The 18,092-nt window shown below is 41.2% G+C and overlaps 1 protein-coding gene across 1 annotated transcript in view; it reads right to left on the minus strand.

The window, feature by feature from the left end:
• Positions 1-18,092, minus strand: part of LOC141095090 (uncharacterized) — a 616,558-nt gene that overhangs the window by 530,205 nt on the left and 68,261 nt on the right. The window contains exons 19-21 of the mRNA XM_073580971.1: positions 14,745-14,891; positions 13,173-13,346; positions 6,088-6,227 (exon numbers count right to left, since the gene is read on the minus strand). Of these exons, the coding sequence (XP_073437072.1) occupies positions 6,088-6,227; positions 13,173-13,346; positions 14,745-14,891 (461 nt within the window). The remainder of the gene's footprint in view (positions 1-6,087; positions 6,228-13,172; positions 13,347-14,744; positions 14,892-18,092) is intronic.

Raw genomic sequence — 18,092 nt, forward strand, 5'->3', positions numbered from 1 at the left:
ATTACCCAGCATCTCAGGGCCAGGGTGACGGGAGGGTCTGAGAAAACTGTTCCAGAACTTTGCCAGTGTTCCCCTGCCTCTGCTGGATTGGAGTTGTGTCTCTCTCACCTGTACTCCTTGGTTGTCCAACAAACTATTATGTCAGCGTTTTGAGATGGGAATTTTTTAAATAATTCTGCAACAATGGCCCTCTGGTACTGCACTATTTTAGTACAACTGTCTGTCTCTGGAACAAGAGATTGAAAGCTTTCCTTGTAGCGTGGGTCTAAAAGTGTCATTACCCAGTAATGACTGTCACTCAAAATTTTTACAATATGAGGGTCACGGGAAAGGCAGCGCAACATAAAGTCAGTCATGCATGCCAGACTGGTAAAAGGCAACCTTTCTGTGTCCTCAGCAACAGGATGATTGACCAAGGTGTCGTTGTCCTCCTCCTTCTCTTCCTCCCTGTCCTCAGGCCATCCACGCTGAACAGACGGTATGACAGTTGTGCTTGTAGTATCATCTAGAGTGCATGAAAGTAGCTCCTGTTCTTCCTCCTCCTCCTCTTCCTCATTGTCAGCCAATACACATTGTGATGACATGAGGCTGGGCTGTGTGAAATCACCCTGTATGGTTCCTTGCTCCATGTCCTCATACTCTGACTGCAATGCCTCCTCTTTCATTGTGAGCAGAGCTTTTCAGAATGCAGAAAAGTGGGATGGTGATGCTAATTATGGAGCCATCGCCGCTCACCATCTTTGTGGACTCCTCAAAGTTTTGGAGGATGTTACATATGTCTGACATCCATGTCCACTCCTGAGGTCTTATGTGTGGAGTCAAACCTGAATATCAACGGCCTTGTTGATGCTAGTATTCAACAACTGCCCTCTTCTGCTCACAAATCCTTTCCAACATATGCAGTGTAGAGTTCCAACGTGTGGGGACATCACACACCAGTCAGTGAGCCGGAAGCTGCAATCGCTACTGAAGCACGGCAAGAGCGGCTAAAGCTGTAGCTGACTTTCTAAAATGGGCACACAGGTGGCGTACTTTCACAATCAGCTCCAGGTAGCTTTTTAGAACTCATTGAACAATGAGGTTAAGCACATGGGCCAGGCATGGTACGTGTGTCAGTTCGCCTCACTTCAGAGCCGCCACCAGGTTCCTGCCATTGTCACATACAACCATGCCTGGCTGGACGTTCAGCTTTGAGAGCCACACATCTGCCTGCTCTTTCAGAGCTGTCAACAATTCTTCAGCATGGTGCGGTTTGTCTCCTAAGCAAATTAGCTTCAGCACAGCCTGTTGCCACTTGGCTTTGGCAGTGCTTCCAGCTTGTGACTGATGTGCTCAACCCTGATTGATGTAGGGCCCGCAATCTTTGGCGTTGGGAGGACATGTTCCATCCCAAGGGCTGACTGGGTCCTGGCTTCCAGTGTGCCATCAGCAAGATGTACCTTCCCTGGCCACAAGCACTTGTCCACATGTCCGTGGTTAGGTGTACTTTCCCAGTAACTGCATTGTTGAGGGCACAGGTAATGTTGTGGGACACGTGCTTATGTAATGCTGGGATGGCACAGCAGGAGAAATAGTGGCAGCTGGGGACCAATTACCTTGGGATGGCCGCCGCCATCAGGTTGTGGAAAACTTCCGTCTCCACGAGCCTAAAAGGCAACATTTCCAGCGCAAGCAGACGAGAAATGAGTGAATTTAGAACTGTGGCCTGTGGGGCATTGGCTGTGTATTTCTGCTTACATTCCAATGACCTGTGGTATGGACAACTGAAGGCTGTGCTGGGACAAGGACGTGGACGTGCTTGATGATGGTGCTATTTGACTGTGGGCAATGGCAGGTGCAGGGCAGGAGGCATCTTCACATGCACCGTGGACTTTCACGTACAACAGTGGAAGAAGCAGTGGTGTCACCCACAGACACTGTTCCTGGAGCCTGGGGTTGGGCCCACAAAGTCAGGTGCTTTGCTGCCATGTGCCTGATCATGCTGGTGGTGGAAAGGCTGGTAGTTTTGCTGCCCCTGCTGATGCTGGCATGACAGGTGTTGCAAGTGGCCTGTTTGGGGTTATCGGCAGAGTCTTTAAAAAATAACCAGACTCGGGAAGACCTAACATTTGGATCGGCAACTTCCGTCATGTTGGTGTGACGGGGAACGGTTGCCCGCCTTCTGTCTGCAACCACCACACTGTTTCTCCCTGCCTGAAGGGGTGCTACGCCTCCCTCCCCCTGTGTGCTGCTGTCCTCGCTCTGCATGTCCTCCTGCCAGGTAGGGTCAGTTACGATATCATCCACCAACTCATCTTCCACTTCCGCACCCTGGTCCTCCTCCTGTCTTTCTGGCAATTGTGTTTCATCATCGTCCACCTCTTGTGAACATGGCTGCTCAAATATTTGTGCATCGCTACATGGAATCTCATCTTGCCCTGTTTCAAGTGGACCAGGCGAGAGACATGAATCTATAAATGGAAAACTGAACAGCTCTTCGGAGTGTCTGAGTGTGGGATCAGTTTTCTCAGGGCACTCAGCATAGTGGGAGGAAGGAGGATCAGGGTGAGGAATATGCGGTCTAGATTCACAGGTACTCAGACTTGACCGAGTGGAAGACAGGGTGCTGGTGTTGGTGGATAAGTAACTGGAAGTATTATCCGCTATCCAACCAACAACCTGTTCACACTACTCTGACTTCAATAGTGCTGTCTTGCTGCAGTCCCCTAGGACATTAAGGTCCAGCGAGAAGATGTGGGTGTTTTTGGTGGCCCAATTTCAGCTTGCCCACGACCTCTGCCTCGGCATGCACCATCACCATCACGGCCACTTCCCCGTCCCTTGCCATGCACCTTGCCCATTGTAAATGGACTAGAATATTATATATGTTCACTAAAAATGGGTGAATTGGGAACGAACTTGTGTGTGATACGTATGTGGGGTAACCACACTTTAAACTTTCACGGAGATACCACACTGCCAAATATGTGGCCTGTAATTTTTTCCTTTTTATGCAAATAGTGCTGTATATAACTAGAGGGACAGACAGGAAAACACTGGAAACCGGCATAAAATGGCCACACTTGGACAACACAGATATATAAGGCCTGGCACGGAGATACCAAACTGCCAAATATGTGGCCTGTATTTTTTTCTTTTTTATGCTAAATATTGCTGTATATAGCTAGAGTGACAGACAGGAAAACACTGGAATACCGGCGTAAAATGGCCAAACTTGGACCACGCAGATATATAAGGCCTGGCACGAAGATACCACACTGCCAAAAATGTGGCCTATTTTTTAAAAAAAATGCAAAATAGTGCTGTATGTAACTAGTGTGACAGACAGCAAAAAAAATAGAATATTGGCCTAAAATGCCCAAACTTAGAGCACAAAGATATATGAAGCCTTCCATGGAGATACCACACTGCCAAACATGTGGCCTGTATTTTTTTTTTTCAATGCAAAATAGTGCTGTATATAACTAGAGTAACAGACAAAAAAAAATGGAATACCAGCCTAAAATTCCCAAACTTGGAACATGCAGATATATGAGGCCTGGCACAGAGATATCACACTGCCAAATATGTGGTGTGTTTTTATAATGCAAAATAGTGCTGCATATAACTAGAGTGACAGCAAAAAAAATGAAATTTAGGCCTAAAATGCCCAAATTTTTAGCACACTGATGTATGAGGCGTGTCACAGATATACCACACTGTAAAATATGTGGCCTGTTTTTTCTTACAATGCAAGGTAGTGCTGTATATAATTAGAGTGACAGACAGGAAAAAAATGGAATACCAGCCTATTTTAGCATTTTGCACAAACTTGAAGCACGCAAATATATGAGGCCTGGCACGATGCCACACTGCCAAATATGTGACCTGTTTTTTTTTAAAGCAAAATAGTGCTGTATATATCTAGAGTGACAGACAGCAAAAAAAAATGCAATTTAGGCCTAAAATGCCCAATTTTTTAGCACACGGATATATGAGGTGTGTCACAGATATACCACACTGTAAAATATGTGGCCTGTATGTATTTATTATTGGGTTCAGCAAAATGGCGTCAAGAAATTGTGTAAGACACTCAAAAAAATTTCTACTCTACCGTACCACATAAAAATGAAAGATATCTCTGCACATTCAAAAGTGATTTTTGGGACCCCTTTAAAATTGCTAGATTTTCATGCTGTGCTAGGAAAAGGATCTGGCTGTATTGTGCAGTGTCAAAAAGCAAATGGAGAAAAAAGGGCTCTGGATTGCTCTGCTATAAAATAATCTCTATTATCCTGGCAAAAAAAATTTTCCTAGACAATTAGACCTGGGGCTAGGTATATACGGTCAATATATGCTATAGTTAGCAGCAGCAGACAGTAATTGAATGTACCTTTTGATGTATGCAATGATATCTATATACACACATACAGTGCCTGCAGGTCTTGCACTGATATGTATAGAGAGACGTACAATCCCCTGCCTACATAACACTGCAACCTATATACTACTGAATTAGTCCTTAGAAGGACTGTTGGTTTAGCTGGATTTGAGTAGTTTAGGATGGTAGACCCCACACTGACTAATAAATCCACAAATCTGACCCTATCTCGGCAGCAGCTCTCCCTACACTATCTCAATCTGGAGCTGAATCTGTGGAGCAGGGCGGCGTCCGGTCTCTTTTACCCCTGACGATGCTGTGTGGCCAGCCAATCACTGCAAGACCACAACAAAGATGGCTGCGGCATTACAGTGGCTGGCAGACAATCCCTGCATGGTGATTGGGTCTCTAAAGACCGCCAAAAATGCTGGGTGGAGACCCGAGTTCCCACCGAGTAATCCCGGAAATGCTCGGTGCTCACCGAGTACACTGAGTACAGTGATATTCGGGCGAGTAACGGGTAGTGGCGAGCACATTCTCTCATCACTATTTACTACATAGAGATGCCCGTTTACAATCCATTTTTCACCCCCCCACTACTGTGGTTTAGGCAGCCCCCAAATCAAAGGAGCATCATTGTCAGAAGCTCCCTGTCCTCTCCAACAACTGCAGGAACCTTTCGTTGCAATCAGGAAAAATTTAAAACCTGTCCATTTATAATGACCACGGACAAGATAAAGATCTCCAATTCACATCAGGACTACAAGTTACCTGGTACTTTCAGCTGCATCACATATAATGTGGTGTACTTAATTATTTGTACTAAATGCCCAAATGGGGGTCTGTATGTGGGGGAGACAGGGCAAAAGCTTAGAACAAGGATGAATTCTCACCGCCACACAATAAGAGAAAAAAGAATAGCTTTACCTATGGCCAAACATTTTTGTATGCCTGATCACAGCAAGTAATTACTTGTATTAAAAAGTAACTTCAAATCTCAGAGCGACAAAATAATCTGGGAGTATAAACTTATGACAACCTTTGTCACACTCATTGCAGGAATGAATGTGTCGCATGGCTTTAGAAAGTCTTTTTGCATCAATTAAGGAATTTGCCCTCAGACCTTGTGGGGGCATCATAACACAGAACCAGACCCCCCATCAAAGTACAATAAAACTTCCACACTCCTTGTCTATCAACTGTTAAAATATAGTTCTGTTTCAAATCACTTGTCTTATCTATTGCATAATTTCTTTCTGTGCTGTCTTGTGTATAAATATGTGATTCTTCAGATGTTGTATTAGTCTATATGCCTGATGAAAAGACCTGAGTAGTCTCGAAAGCTTGCAATTTATTACCATCTTTTAAGTTAACCATTAAAAGGTATCAACCGCTGAGGACACTCAATCCTAAATATTTTTTTATCTACTGGCTAACACGGTACAAAGATATACTGTATATCTTTCCTCACCTACTGTGGGCAATTAGAATCTTCCTCTTGGGGTTTTTGCCTTCAACTCAATCAACATGTTAGGTTGTAGGTTGAACTCAATCTCCTACTTTCAACCTTAAAAACTCTGAAACTATATTTTGGGGTAATGCTGTTCAATTTTTACATTCCCCTAATAATATATTTATATTCACTTCATTAATATACCTTTTGTAATCATTTACAACATAGAAAACAACTTGTTTTCACTGATAACAGCACATAAGATTGATCCTACCTGTGTCCCTTGGGGTCCAATTTTTGGAAAATATGATACAATTCTATAGAGAAAATCTTTTACTTTGTTGAAATTACCAGAACCAATGCTAGAAGACTCATCCACAAGAAATACTATATCCGCTTTTAACTTCGCACAGACTAGTGAAGAAAAGAAACAAATTAGTATATTGATTAGGTGATAAATACAAATGTAACGTGTTACAGCAGAGGCACTGAAATAAATTTTGATCTTTTTGAGACAGACATTTTATCTGATATTTCATATCTGTTTTTTAATTACTAAATACAAAATATATACTAAATTTTAATACTTCATATTGCTCTTTTTAAGTACACACTCAATCCCAAAAATGTTGGGACGCTGGGTAAAATGGAAGGAAAACAAGAATGCAATGATGTGGAAATCTCTTATAGCCATATCTTATTCACAACGGAACATTAAACACAGATCAGGGGATGAAAGCTAGACATTTTTTTTCATGCCATCTGAAAAAAAGGAACTCTTAAAAATTTCCAAAATGTTGGGAAAGGATTAAAAAAAAGAAGTTGGAAAACTAACTGGTACTAAATCAGTGGCATATCTAGAGTCTGATGGGCCCCGGTGCAAGATTTGGACCAGGGCCTTCCCCCCTGATTTTTTGCTTTCTTGCCCTTTTTTCAGAGAATATGAATAATAACACCAAAACATTTTCTCCACTCATGATTAGTGGGTGGGTGAAGACATTTATTGTCAAACTACTTTTTTTCTCTTTTTAAATCATAATGACAACCTAAACCATCCAAATGACCCTGATCAAAAGTTCACATACCCCATTTCTTAATACCTTGTATTGCCCCCTCTAACATCAATGACAGCTTGAAGTCTTTTGTGGTAGTTGTGGATGAGGTTCTTTATTTTCTCAGGTGGTAAAGTTGGCCACTCTTCTTGGCAAAAAGCCTCCAGTTCCTGTAAATTCCTGGGCTGTCTAGCATGAACTGTGTGCTTCAGATCTCCCCAGAGTGGCTCAATGATATTGAGGTCAGGAGACTGAGATGGCAACGCCAGAAACTTCACTTTGTTCTGCTGTAGCCAATGACAAGTCAACTTGGCCTTGGATCATTGTCATGTTGGAACTTCCATCCCTGCCATGCAACGTCCATTTCTAAAGCCGAGTGCTGAATTCGGTGTGCAACGGGAGCACATAACGTCACTGTCATGCGCCCCCCCATTCACGTGCACACCGGTGTCAGCTGCTAGCCTCTGTTTGACCGGCGGCATGTATTGTGACACACGAACCTGAAGGGTCTGTATGCTGCAGTACACTTCAGCTCAATGTGCGTCTGAGGGCACACATCCAGCTGAAGTAGGAGCTGGATGTGCGTTCTCAGGGCTGGCAATGGCGAGCCCCCCCACCCACTGAGCCTAGCCACAGTGGTGACCGCGGTCATTATGCCCCTGGTACTAATGAAAAATAGGTGAAATATCAATTTTCAACTACTAAGTCACATGACTAGGTTAAGGAAGGTTGGGAACACTAAAAATGGAATCAAATTAAGTCAATAATAAAATATCGTGACTATATGTGACAAACAGTGCCCTCACCCAAGCAATTGGATGGTAGACCATCTGGTATAAATAAATGAAGAAACCAACTGAAGATGGAGAGAAAAAAACCCTGATGGGGGCCGTGAAAATAAATGAATAAAAGTAAAAATCACCTGCATCACCTGATATCCCTTTACGTATATCCCCTTGCTGTTATCAACAGCTCTTCCATTAGTATTCCTCCATCTGGTGTCTATGTCCTAAGCATTGAGCAGTGTGCATGCCCGGTCTGATGTGCTGGCTCGTCGCGTGGCAACGGCGTCTCTCTGTGTAGCAACACGCCACCTTGGGGCGGTGTTTGCTCGCATGACGCCACTTGCTGCGTCACTTCCGGATTACGACGACCACGCATGCGCCGCATCGCTTCATGCCCCAGACTCACCGGCCTATATATTACCCCTCTTGCTGTGCCATTATGATCCCCCTGATGCAGGAGACTTCCGAAACACGCATTGGGGCGCATTCTATAGGCATATATTACACTTGTCTATATTTCCCCTTTTCACATGTAAAGCGCCATGGAGTAAATGGCGCTATATAAATGCATAATAATAATAAATGCATAATAATAAATACCGCATCTCCCACCTTCCTGGCACCCGCCGGTATTCAGCCCTATTCCTATGCTATTTCCCTCTTATGGCCTTATTAGGCTGACCCACGCTGCAATATATCGGCGCAAATGTGATATTTATCACTGTGGTCTGTTCCATTATATACTTAGCCTGACTGCTGCACATTTAATTTTACATACCCTTTTGCACTCTGCATTATTGCACACTTTGCTAATTTGCACATTATTACTGCTTTATATATGTTTCATATATACACTTCTTTTTTGTACATTTTATGATCTGTTTTGTACCTTTGCATATTTTGCACAATTTGTTGCATAATTATATATATATATTTTTTATATATTTTTGCACTGCATTGTTTCATCACTGCACAGGTTTATTTACACTTTTTTGTGCCAATACTTTTGCACTATTTTTGCACTTTTTATAACTTTTTGCTGCTATAGATATTGACTGTCTTTATGGGTTTTATTCTGATCTGTGTCAGGTTTGGTGGTTTTGAGATAACCATTATTTGAGTTGATATTAATTAGATATATTATCCTCTTTATAAGTCATATATACTCTTTATATATGATGGCGGTCTAATTGCCTCATGCACAAATTTTATTATATGTCTATGTTGTTGAGCCAAAAAATATTTTAATAAAAGCTATTTTAATTTAAATATTTTTTTTTTTTAACTTTTATTCATTTATTTTCACGGCCCCCATCAGTGTTTTTTTCTCACCATCTTCAGTTGGTTTCTTCATTTAAGTCACGTGACTGTATATTAAAAAAGAGCAGCAGAGTCAATCAGAAGTAAAGATGGTCTGGTTCACCAATCTGTAAACAACTCAACTACATCTAAAAATCGTGGAACAATTCTCAGCAAAATATTTCTCAATGTAAAACTGCAAATACTTTGATTATCCCACCATCTGCAGCACATGATAATATCAAAAGATTCATAAATTCTGGCGAGATCCAGGTGCACAAGAGACAAGACTGATGGTCACTATTGGATAATCATGATCTATGGGCCGTCAAACGGCACTGCAATAAAGACAGGTATGATTTGATCAAGCAAATCACTGCATGGGTTTAGGAATAATTCCAAATAATTTTTTGTGAACACTGTTTGCTGTGCAATCCACAAATGCAAGATAAACGCTATCATGCAAAGAAGAAGCCACATATTAGCACAGTTTAAGAAACGCTGCATTCTTCACTGAGCCAAAGCTCATTTAAAATGGAAAAGAGTTCTGTGGTCAGAAGAATCAAAATGTGAAATTCTTTATGGAATCCACAGACGCAGTGTGTTGCAGATTCAAGAAGAGAGGAACGATCCAGCTTATTAGCTGTGCACAGTTCTAAAACCTTCATCTCTGATGGTATGGGGTTGCATTAGTGCCTATAGCCTGGGCTGGCAACATATTCTGAAAGGCACTGTCAATGCTGAGAATTATATAGTGACTAGATGGAGGCCCGATGCTATCGCAATCGGGAGGGCGGTAATGTCACGATGGAGGCAGGCTTTGCAGCATTGAGAATCTCTCCCCCCTTGTGCTCACCCACCTATCCACTCTCTCTTTCCCCATGTGCTGACTTCTCCCCTCTGTGCTCTCTTCTTTGACTTGTCTACCCCATGTGCTATCCCCCTTGTCTGCTGTCTCTCTCCTTCCTTTGCTGTGTTCAATCCTCATGTGCTGTCCCGTTTGCGCTGTCTCCCCCCTGTGCTCTGTCTCTCACCCCTGTGTCTGATCGTGTACAGAACATACCAAAGCTCCTGGGCAGGGGAGGAAGCAAAAGACAATACTGACATTACAGCAGGAGATCGCAGAGGATGCATTTTGTGAGGTAAAATATTGTTTAAAAACAGTCAGTGAAATATTTTACCTCACAAAATGAATCCTCTGTGATTCCCTGCTGTAATGTCAGTATTGTCTTTTGCTTCCTCCCCTGCCCAGGAGATGTGGTATGCTCCATACACAGTCAGACACACACAATTTTTTAAATGAACTTTCGTTAGTGGGAAAACCCCTTTAATGTGACTGGCTTCCTCTGCCTGTAGACACGTCATGCATGTGCCACTGGGATCAGCCGAATGACTCACCGCACCTGCGTGGAATTCGTGCCCATGCAGTTCGAGGGTGTTCCGCTGTGAGTGTGTGAGTATGAGTGTGTGAGTGTGAGTGTGTGCTTGAGTGTGTGAGTGTGAGGGTGTGAGTGTGTGAGTCTAAGTGTGTGAATGTGAGTGTGTGCGTATATGAGTGTATTAGTGTGAGTCTGCATGTGTGTGAGTGTGAATGTGAGTGTGTGTGTGTGAGGGTGAGTGCGTGAGTCTGAAAGTGTGAGTGTGTGAGTTTGAGTGTAAATGTGAGTGTGTGTGTGTGAGTGTGTGTATGTGAGTGTAAGTGCATGAGTCTGAAATTGTGAGTGTGTGAGTGAGTGTAAATGTGAGTGTGAGTGTGTGTGTGTGTATGTGAGTGTGTGAGTGTGACTGAGAGTGTGTGAGAGTGAGTGTGAGTGTGTGCATGAGTGTAAGTGTGTGTGAGTGTGGGTGTGAATGTGAGTGTGTTTGAGTGTGAATGTGAGTGTGAATGTGTGTGTGTGTGAGTGTGAATGTGAGTGTGAATGTGAGTGTGTGTGTGAGTGTATGAGTGTGAGTGTGTGAGTGTGACTGTGAGTGTGTGATTGTCTGTGAGTGTGTGAGTGTGTGAATGTGTGAGTAAGTGTGAATGTGAGTGTGAATGTGTATGTGAATGTGAGTGTGTGTGAGTGTGAGAGTGTGACTGTGTGAGTGTGAATGTGAGTGTGTGAGTGTGTGTATGAGTGTGAGTGTGTGTGTGACTGAGTGTGACTGTAAGAGTGTGAATGAGAGAGTGTGAGTGTGAGTGTGTGAGTGTGACTGTGAGAGTGTGAATGTGAGTGTGAGAGTGTGTGAGTGTATGAGTGTGAGTGTGTGAATGTGTATGTGTGTGTGTGTGTGTGTGAGTGTGTGTGTGTGTGTGGTGTGTACGGCATATAGAGTGTGAGTGTGTGAGTGTAAATATGAATGTGTGAGTGTGTCTGTGAGTGAGTGTGTGAGTGTGAGTGTGTGATTGTGAGTGAGTGTGTTTGTGGTGTGTATGGCGTATAGAGTGTGTGTGTATGTGTGGTGCGACGGTGTTCCGCTGGTGGTACCACGCAATAGGTTGATACCAGCAGCAGTTTCCATATTGAGACACCCATCACTTGGGTGCCCCAATATGGCGGTCGGGGAACTTCCTCCGCTTGGAATTCTGGGATACAGTGGCATCTGGACAGAACAGGAAATGAAAACATTACAAGACAATTATATAAATATATTTTAGAAGAACTGCTGCAATCCAGCCAACGTCTATTTCGGGCAAGGCTTGAGACAAGACAATGCTACACCATTTACTGAATCCATCACAACAGCACAGCTTTGCAGTAGGAGAGTTGGGGTCATGAACGAACCAATCTTTCCACCAATAGAAAACATTTGGAGCATTATGAAATGAAAAATCTGGCAAAGATCCAGGACTTTTGAGCAGCTAGAATCCTACATCAGACAAGAATGACGTAAACATTCCTCTCCCAAAACTCTAGCAATTGGTCTCCTCACTTCCCAGATGTTCACAGACTATTGTAAAAAAAGAGGGGATACTACAATAGTAGACATGACCCAGGTCCAACTTTTTTCTGTGAAATGGAAAATGTCTCTCAACTTCTAATGTCTGTTCTATGCTCTGTTGTGAATAGAAATCTGTCAATAAGTAGAGTGGAGCAAATATATTCGAGTGGAATTGAATTCTACTCGAACGTTTGAAAAATCCTCTCCTTCTTCCAAGAACTACATATTTTATTTTTCCATTCACTTAGCCATATTTTTTATGGGACAAGTTGAACTTTTGAATGACACCATTTATGTTACCATATAATGTACTGAAGAATGGGGGAAAAAAGAACAGTGAAATTACAAAAATGAAAACCTCAATTTTGTAATTGTTTTTTGTTGTTGTTACTATGGTACTTATAGTATGGAAAAAAGACCTGGCAACATGAGTCTTTAGTACAATTACAGTGATATTAAACTTGTATATTTTTTTTGGGGTTTTGAAACTTTGAAAATTAGGTTTGAATCAGCATTTTCTGAGACCCTTAACTTTTTTTTATTATTTCGGCAATTGAGCTGTGTAAGATCTTGAATTTTTTTGTATGGCAAACTGCCATTTTTTATTAATGCTATTTTGGAGTATATTTAATGTTTTGATAATGTTTTATTGCAATTTTTGTTTTCTATCTGGCTCTGCCTTTCCCTGGTTCTTTAAAAAAAGGGAGGGAGATAGAGGGAAAACACGTCTGAACTTTATTTGAACACTAACTCTATGCTGACAAACTCTCTTTAAATAATTTTAGATTTTATAAACCTGACTTACAGATCCAGAGATATAAAATATGTTTTGTTTTTTTTTAACAGGAGCGAAAGAGGGTGATTAAAATTTTACGGTTTTCATAATTGTTTTTCCAAGATTTTTAAAACTTTTTTTTTTTTACTTTTTCTAGTCCTGTTATGGGACCTGAAACTGTGATATTTGGATCGCTTCTTGTATATACTGTAATACCATGGTATCACAGTATATAGCTAAAATGACAGTCTCTTATAAATCCCAGCCTGTGGCTTGGCTTCACAGGAGTGCCAACATTACAATCTTCAGCAGGCCCCTGGCTGCCATGACAACCTATGAGCACCCTGTGACCATATCTGAAAGAAGGGTGATAGGCCCGCCGGAATGACGAGGCCTTCAGACTGTGTGCCTTTAATGCCGATGTCAGAGATTGACTGTGATGCCTGAGGGGTTAATGGCAATGATCAGAGCTAAGCTTAGCTACGATTGCTGCTACCATGGCCAAATTATGTTGATAGCTATTTACCGGGCTCAGAAACAAATGCTGAAGTTCCTCTAGCAGCGGCACTGGTGAATTTGGACATTTGTGATAATGTTGTTGATGGAAGATGCTCAATAGGTCGTATTGTTGTTGTCTTTTCAATAAGTGTTGTTAGCCTTGGTCCGTGAACTGTGGGGACAGGTCTTTTCGCTGGTCCGTCTGCAAAGAAAAAAATTTAAATAAATCAGAAGAACGTGATATTACAGTCTCATGTTTTTTAAGACCTAGCTGTAACGAAAGAATAGTTTTGTATTGGACTACTTTATATTCTGATTAACCCCTTTACCAACATCTGACATAGATGTACCGTACAAATCGGTAGCAGAATGAGCTCATCCAATACATGGCAGGTAATGGCTGTTACACACAGTCAGGACCTGTTTCTATCAGCTGCGGGTTGAGCAGGGCTGCACCCACGACTGTTAACCTGTTATATGCTGCTGTCAATCTCTGATAGCAGCATTAACAGTGTAGTAGCATTGGGACGCATCATTATATGCACCCATCTGTACAATCATAACACAATCATGGTGCACAGATGGGTTTCTATGACAGTTTGGGGTCTGTTGAAGACCTTTGAGCCTGTCATCATGGAGCTTCTTTGAAATTGAGCCTGTAGCTCTAGAGACCGTGATTTTTGCTATATATAGCAGTATAAGAGTATTGCTGTATATAGTTCAAGCAATCAGACAATTGTGGGCTCAAGTCGCCTAAGGGGACTAAAAAATGCAATATAAAGTAAAAAAAAAATAGTTTAAAAACTGTGAGCAAAATAAAAAAAAACATAGTTCAAAGTACCACTTTTTCCTCCCATTAAAAATAAAGATAATAAAAAAGTTCAAATAATACACATATGGAATCACAGCATCCAAAAAAGTCCAGTCTATTCCATTATAAAGATAATTAACCCAATCAGTAAACACGGTAAACAGAAAGAAATGAAAATCCCCAAATTGCGGGGGTTTTGGTTGCCGCTAGAGTGCAAAAAAATGCTGTAGAAAACTATCAAAATCACTCATCTATCCAAAAATGGTGTCAATAAAGCAGTTTCTCACCCAGCAAAAAATAAGCTCTCACACAGCCCAATAGACCACAAAATATATGGTCAATACCACACTTGGAATTTTTGTCTAATTTTCCAGTACACTATGTGGCAAAATGATTGGTATAATTCAAAAATACAACTCATTACACAAAAAAACAAGCCCTCATATGTCTACGCTACGTGTACAGAAGCATAAAAATTCTATGGCTCTAGAAAGAAGGGGAGAGAAAAATGAAAAACGCAAAAATGGAAATTGGCAATATCGGGAAACGGCTAATCCTTGTTTACAGGTTTGCACTGAAATGATAGTGATCTTGGATACTCAACCTGTATTCGCAGGATATTATCAGGAGAGGCTTTTAGCTTCTTATTTGAAAAGAGATCTTGTAAACTATGAACAATTGATGTACTTATAATATTAGAAAGTTGCAAAACGTAGGCAACAAATAAGCTGTATTGTATAATTGATTCCACTTCCACTCAAAACCACATATATAGTTAAAAATTCTCACATATAGATTGGGTTATAGTTTTCCCTGGTCCTTCCATTTCCCCAAATAATGGCTTTATTGCAAAAACATAGGCTTTTCCATACTTTAATCCAGTGAGCCTGAATGATCGGTATGATGCTGCCAGTTGTTCCATAGAGGCATCCGACTCTGAAGATATTGAAAAGCATTATATTATTTCTCTTAGTCACAAACCTTCCTCAATACAGCAAATAGACAGCTAAAGATTTATGTTTGATCAGAACATTACACCAATAATGTGCATTTTAAGGCATATTTGAAACTGCATTTTTAGTGTCTTTTTGTCAGTAAGTTTTCTGCTCTGAAACTGATATAAAACAATCTATCACTCATTAATCTCAATAAGAAAAATAACAGCAACTCAATTTGACAGATAGGCCGGAGTCACACTAGCGATTAAATCGGACGAATGCAATGCGATAAAAAATTGCATTGCATTCGTCCCAATGTTATTCTATGGGGCAGCTCACATCATGCGATTTTTTTTCTGAACGATTCTTCGGACCGAGACAATCGCAGCATGCTGCGATTGTCACCGATTTTCGGATCGGACTCGCCAATGCAAGTCTATGGGGGCGATAAAAATTCGGATTACAAACGGACCAGATATGTGAGTTGCGATAAAATCGCACCCGGTGTCCTTTACAAAAAGCCGGCAATTCATTTAGCAATACAATAACATCACACTGACAGGTTAAATAAAGAAACAGAATACAATATATATATATATATATATATATATATATATATATATATATATATATATATATAATTCATGCAGTTCTTCATAGCAGAATAGCCACTGTAACATTTGCCAGCTTCTGTAAATTCATTCCCCTACCCGACATGAAATGACACATGGTTTACATATAGTTAATTGCGGGGAATTCCGCTGACGTCACTGAGGCTGCAGGGAGTCCCCGCAATTTTTTACAATGTATTAACCCCTTAAATTAACACCTACAACTCCAAAATTTTACACAAAAACCCTCATCTAATTACTAGTGATAGACATAAAAAAAAAACATGAAATGAAATGGTTAACTATATGTAAACCATGTGTCATTTCATGTCGGGTATGGGAATAAATTTACAGAAGCCGGCAAATGTTACAGTGGCTATTCTGCTATGAAGAACTGCATGAATTATATATATATATATATATATATATATATGTATTCTATGTGTCTATATCTATTCTTTCCTTTGTGTTTGAAAACCTGTCATAGGGCTTCATTAGAAGTCCATTTTGCAAGTCTGGGAGAAAATCTCGCCAGATGGATGTCAAACGGATGCTTACATGTGAATAAAATCGGTTCTACGCTGGAAAATCGGATCACAGACGGAGCCATGGTGAAGAAACCTTTGTGCGATTTCGGACCGTTAAAATCGGACCGATTTTTTAATCGTTGTGTGTGACTCCAGCCATATTGTAAAAATAGCAAAGAGGTACTCCTAATATACAGTGTAAACTTAGACTAGACAGTCTGAAAATGTCCAAATTTACCATGTTGACTCATGCTGGTTGACAAATTTGGTGCATGTTTATACACTTTCATTTAATTTTACCCCACCTCTTGGTTAATTTACTTTTGAAGCACAATTTTGGGATATAGAACATAATAACTGGTGATCCAGGTACTTTATTCGCCGTAAGGATACCAAAAAGATGAGAACAAGCTGAAGTCCAATAAAGCAGCCAAACACACTTCTTAACATAAAAATAAAATGTAACTTAATAATCTTTAGAGCAGACGCAACGTCATGAAGAATCTTTGCTTCTTGTCGCACTTGCAGTATTGGTATATTCTATCCAATGATGTTATTTTCAGTCCTTTTGAAACCAGTGATCACTGCGAACAATACTGTCACAAGTTTCTCTTAAAAATCAACCAGACATAGAGCAGCACTGCCAAACAGTTTTGTTTCCAGTCAGATTTATGTCAACTACTACCTGACCCTGGGTTTAGGTGGTTGGCTTCTTCCTAGGGCAGGCTTACTTAAAAACACATAAAGATATCTTCTATCAAACAGTGCCATATTTATCCCATGTTCTATCCTACACTTTTTTTGCCTGCCAGGTTCTTCCGGTTGCAAGCTTCCTGTGCCAATCATGGGTTTTGTCTGTCAGCTTTCCCCAAGAAGAAGCTGAAAGGCGAAACCCTGGGTTGGGATAAAGCTGGTGTACTTGATAATTGTATGTATTTTAAACTCTTCTATTTTTGTGTGAGCACAAAAAAAAGAGTTTGACGTAAACTGTCTGACAGTGCTTCTCTATGTCCGGTTGTTTGTTAAGGGAAATTAATGACTGTACTGTTGGAATATATGGGTCCTGGATGTGTGACAAAGAGGGAGGATCCTGGATTATCACAAAACTCAAGATAAAAAGCGGACGGCACCGCTGTTACCGTGTGACTTCAAATGATGTGCGGCATGCAGAAGCCCAGCAGCTGGGAATCTCGGGTGCCAGACCTGGAAACAGTCAATCCTGGGAATCCATGCAAAGAGAAGAGGTCGCACTCATCGAGATGGAAGTTTCACTGATTTATTGACATATCATGAACATGTCAAATCGGGGGAGTGACATAAGGAGTGCTGGAAAGGCTGACAACGGCTGTTTTGCGCTGCTCGAGCGCTTCAACAGGTCAAACAGTGGGGGGAAGTGCTGGGTTCATATGGAAACCACATCACTCCGTACCTCCTCCCTCCACAGCTTATGTGGACCCGTTGAAGTGCTCGAGCAGCACGAAACGGCCGTTGTCAGCCTTTCCAGCACTCCTTATGTCACTCCCCCGACTTGACATGTTCATGATATGTCAATAAATCAGTGAAACTTCCATCTCGATGAGTGCGACCTCTTCTCTTTGTATGGGATCCTGGATTATGTTTACTCTGCTCTAAAGATTGTATATGCAGTACATTATTTGAACATATAAAGCCAGTGCTGTTTTATTCTTAGCCACTGTCTTTGTACGGTGAGGTGCAATAAGTGGTTAGAACACAATGTGGTGCACAACACATGCAGGACAATTATGGTGCAGTGGGTGATTCAAAGTGATATTTGAGGATAACTTTTGCATTCTGATATGTGATAAAAGTCTTGATCACTATGGCACTGGGTGTTGAAAATAATCTATGAACACTGAAACGAAGTTGCACAAATGCTACACTGAGCAATGTTGGCATTTTTCAACTTTAATCAGAAAGCCATCCTAACTGAAGACTAGAAAGCACTATCTCACTTATGCAGCGTCCTGCTGGAAAATGTAGACAAGAGCTAAGGAATCTTACTTGTATCCCTAATTCTAGAGGTTCCTAGTATTTAGAACC

Source organism: Dendrobates tinctorius, unplaced genomic scaffold, assembly GCF_039654945.1.
Source record: "Dendrobates tinctorius isolate UK_male_01 unplaced genomic scaffold, ASM3965494v1 ptg000066l, whole genome shotgun sequence".
NCBI lineage: Eukaryota > Metazoa > Chordata > Amphibia > Anura > Dendrobatidae > Dendrobates > Dendrobates tinctorius.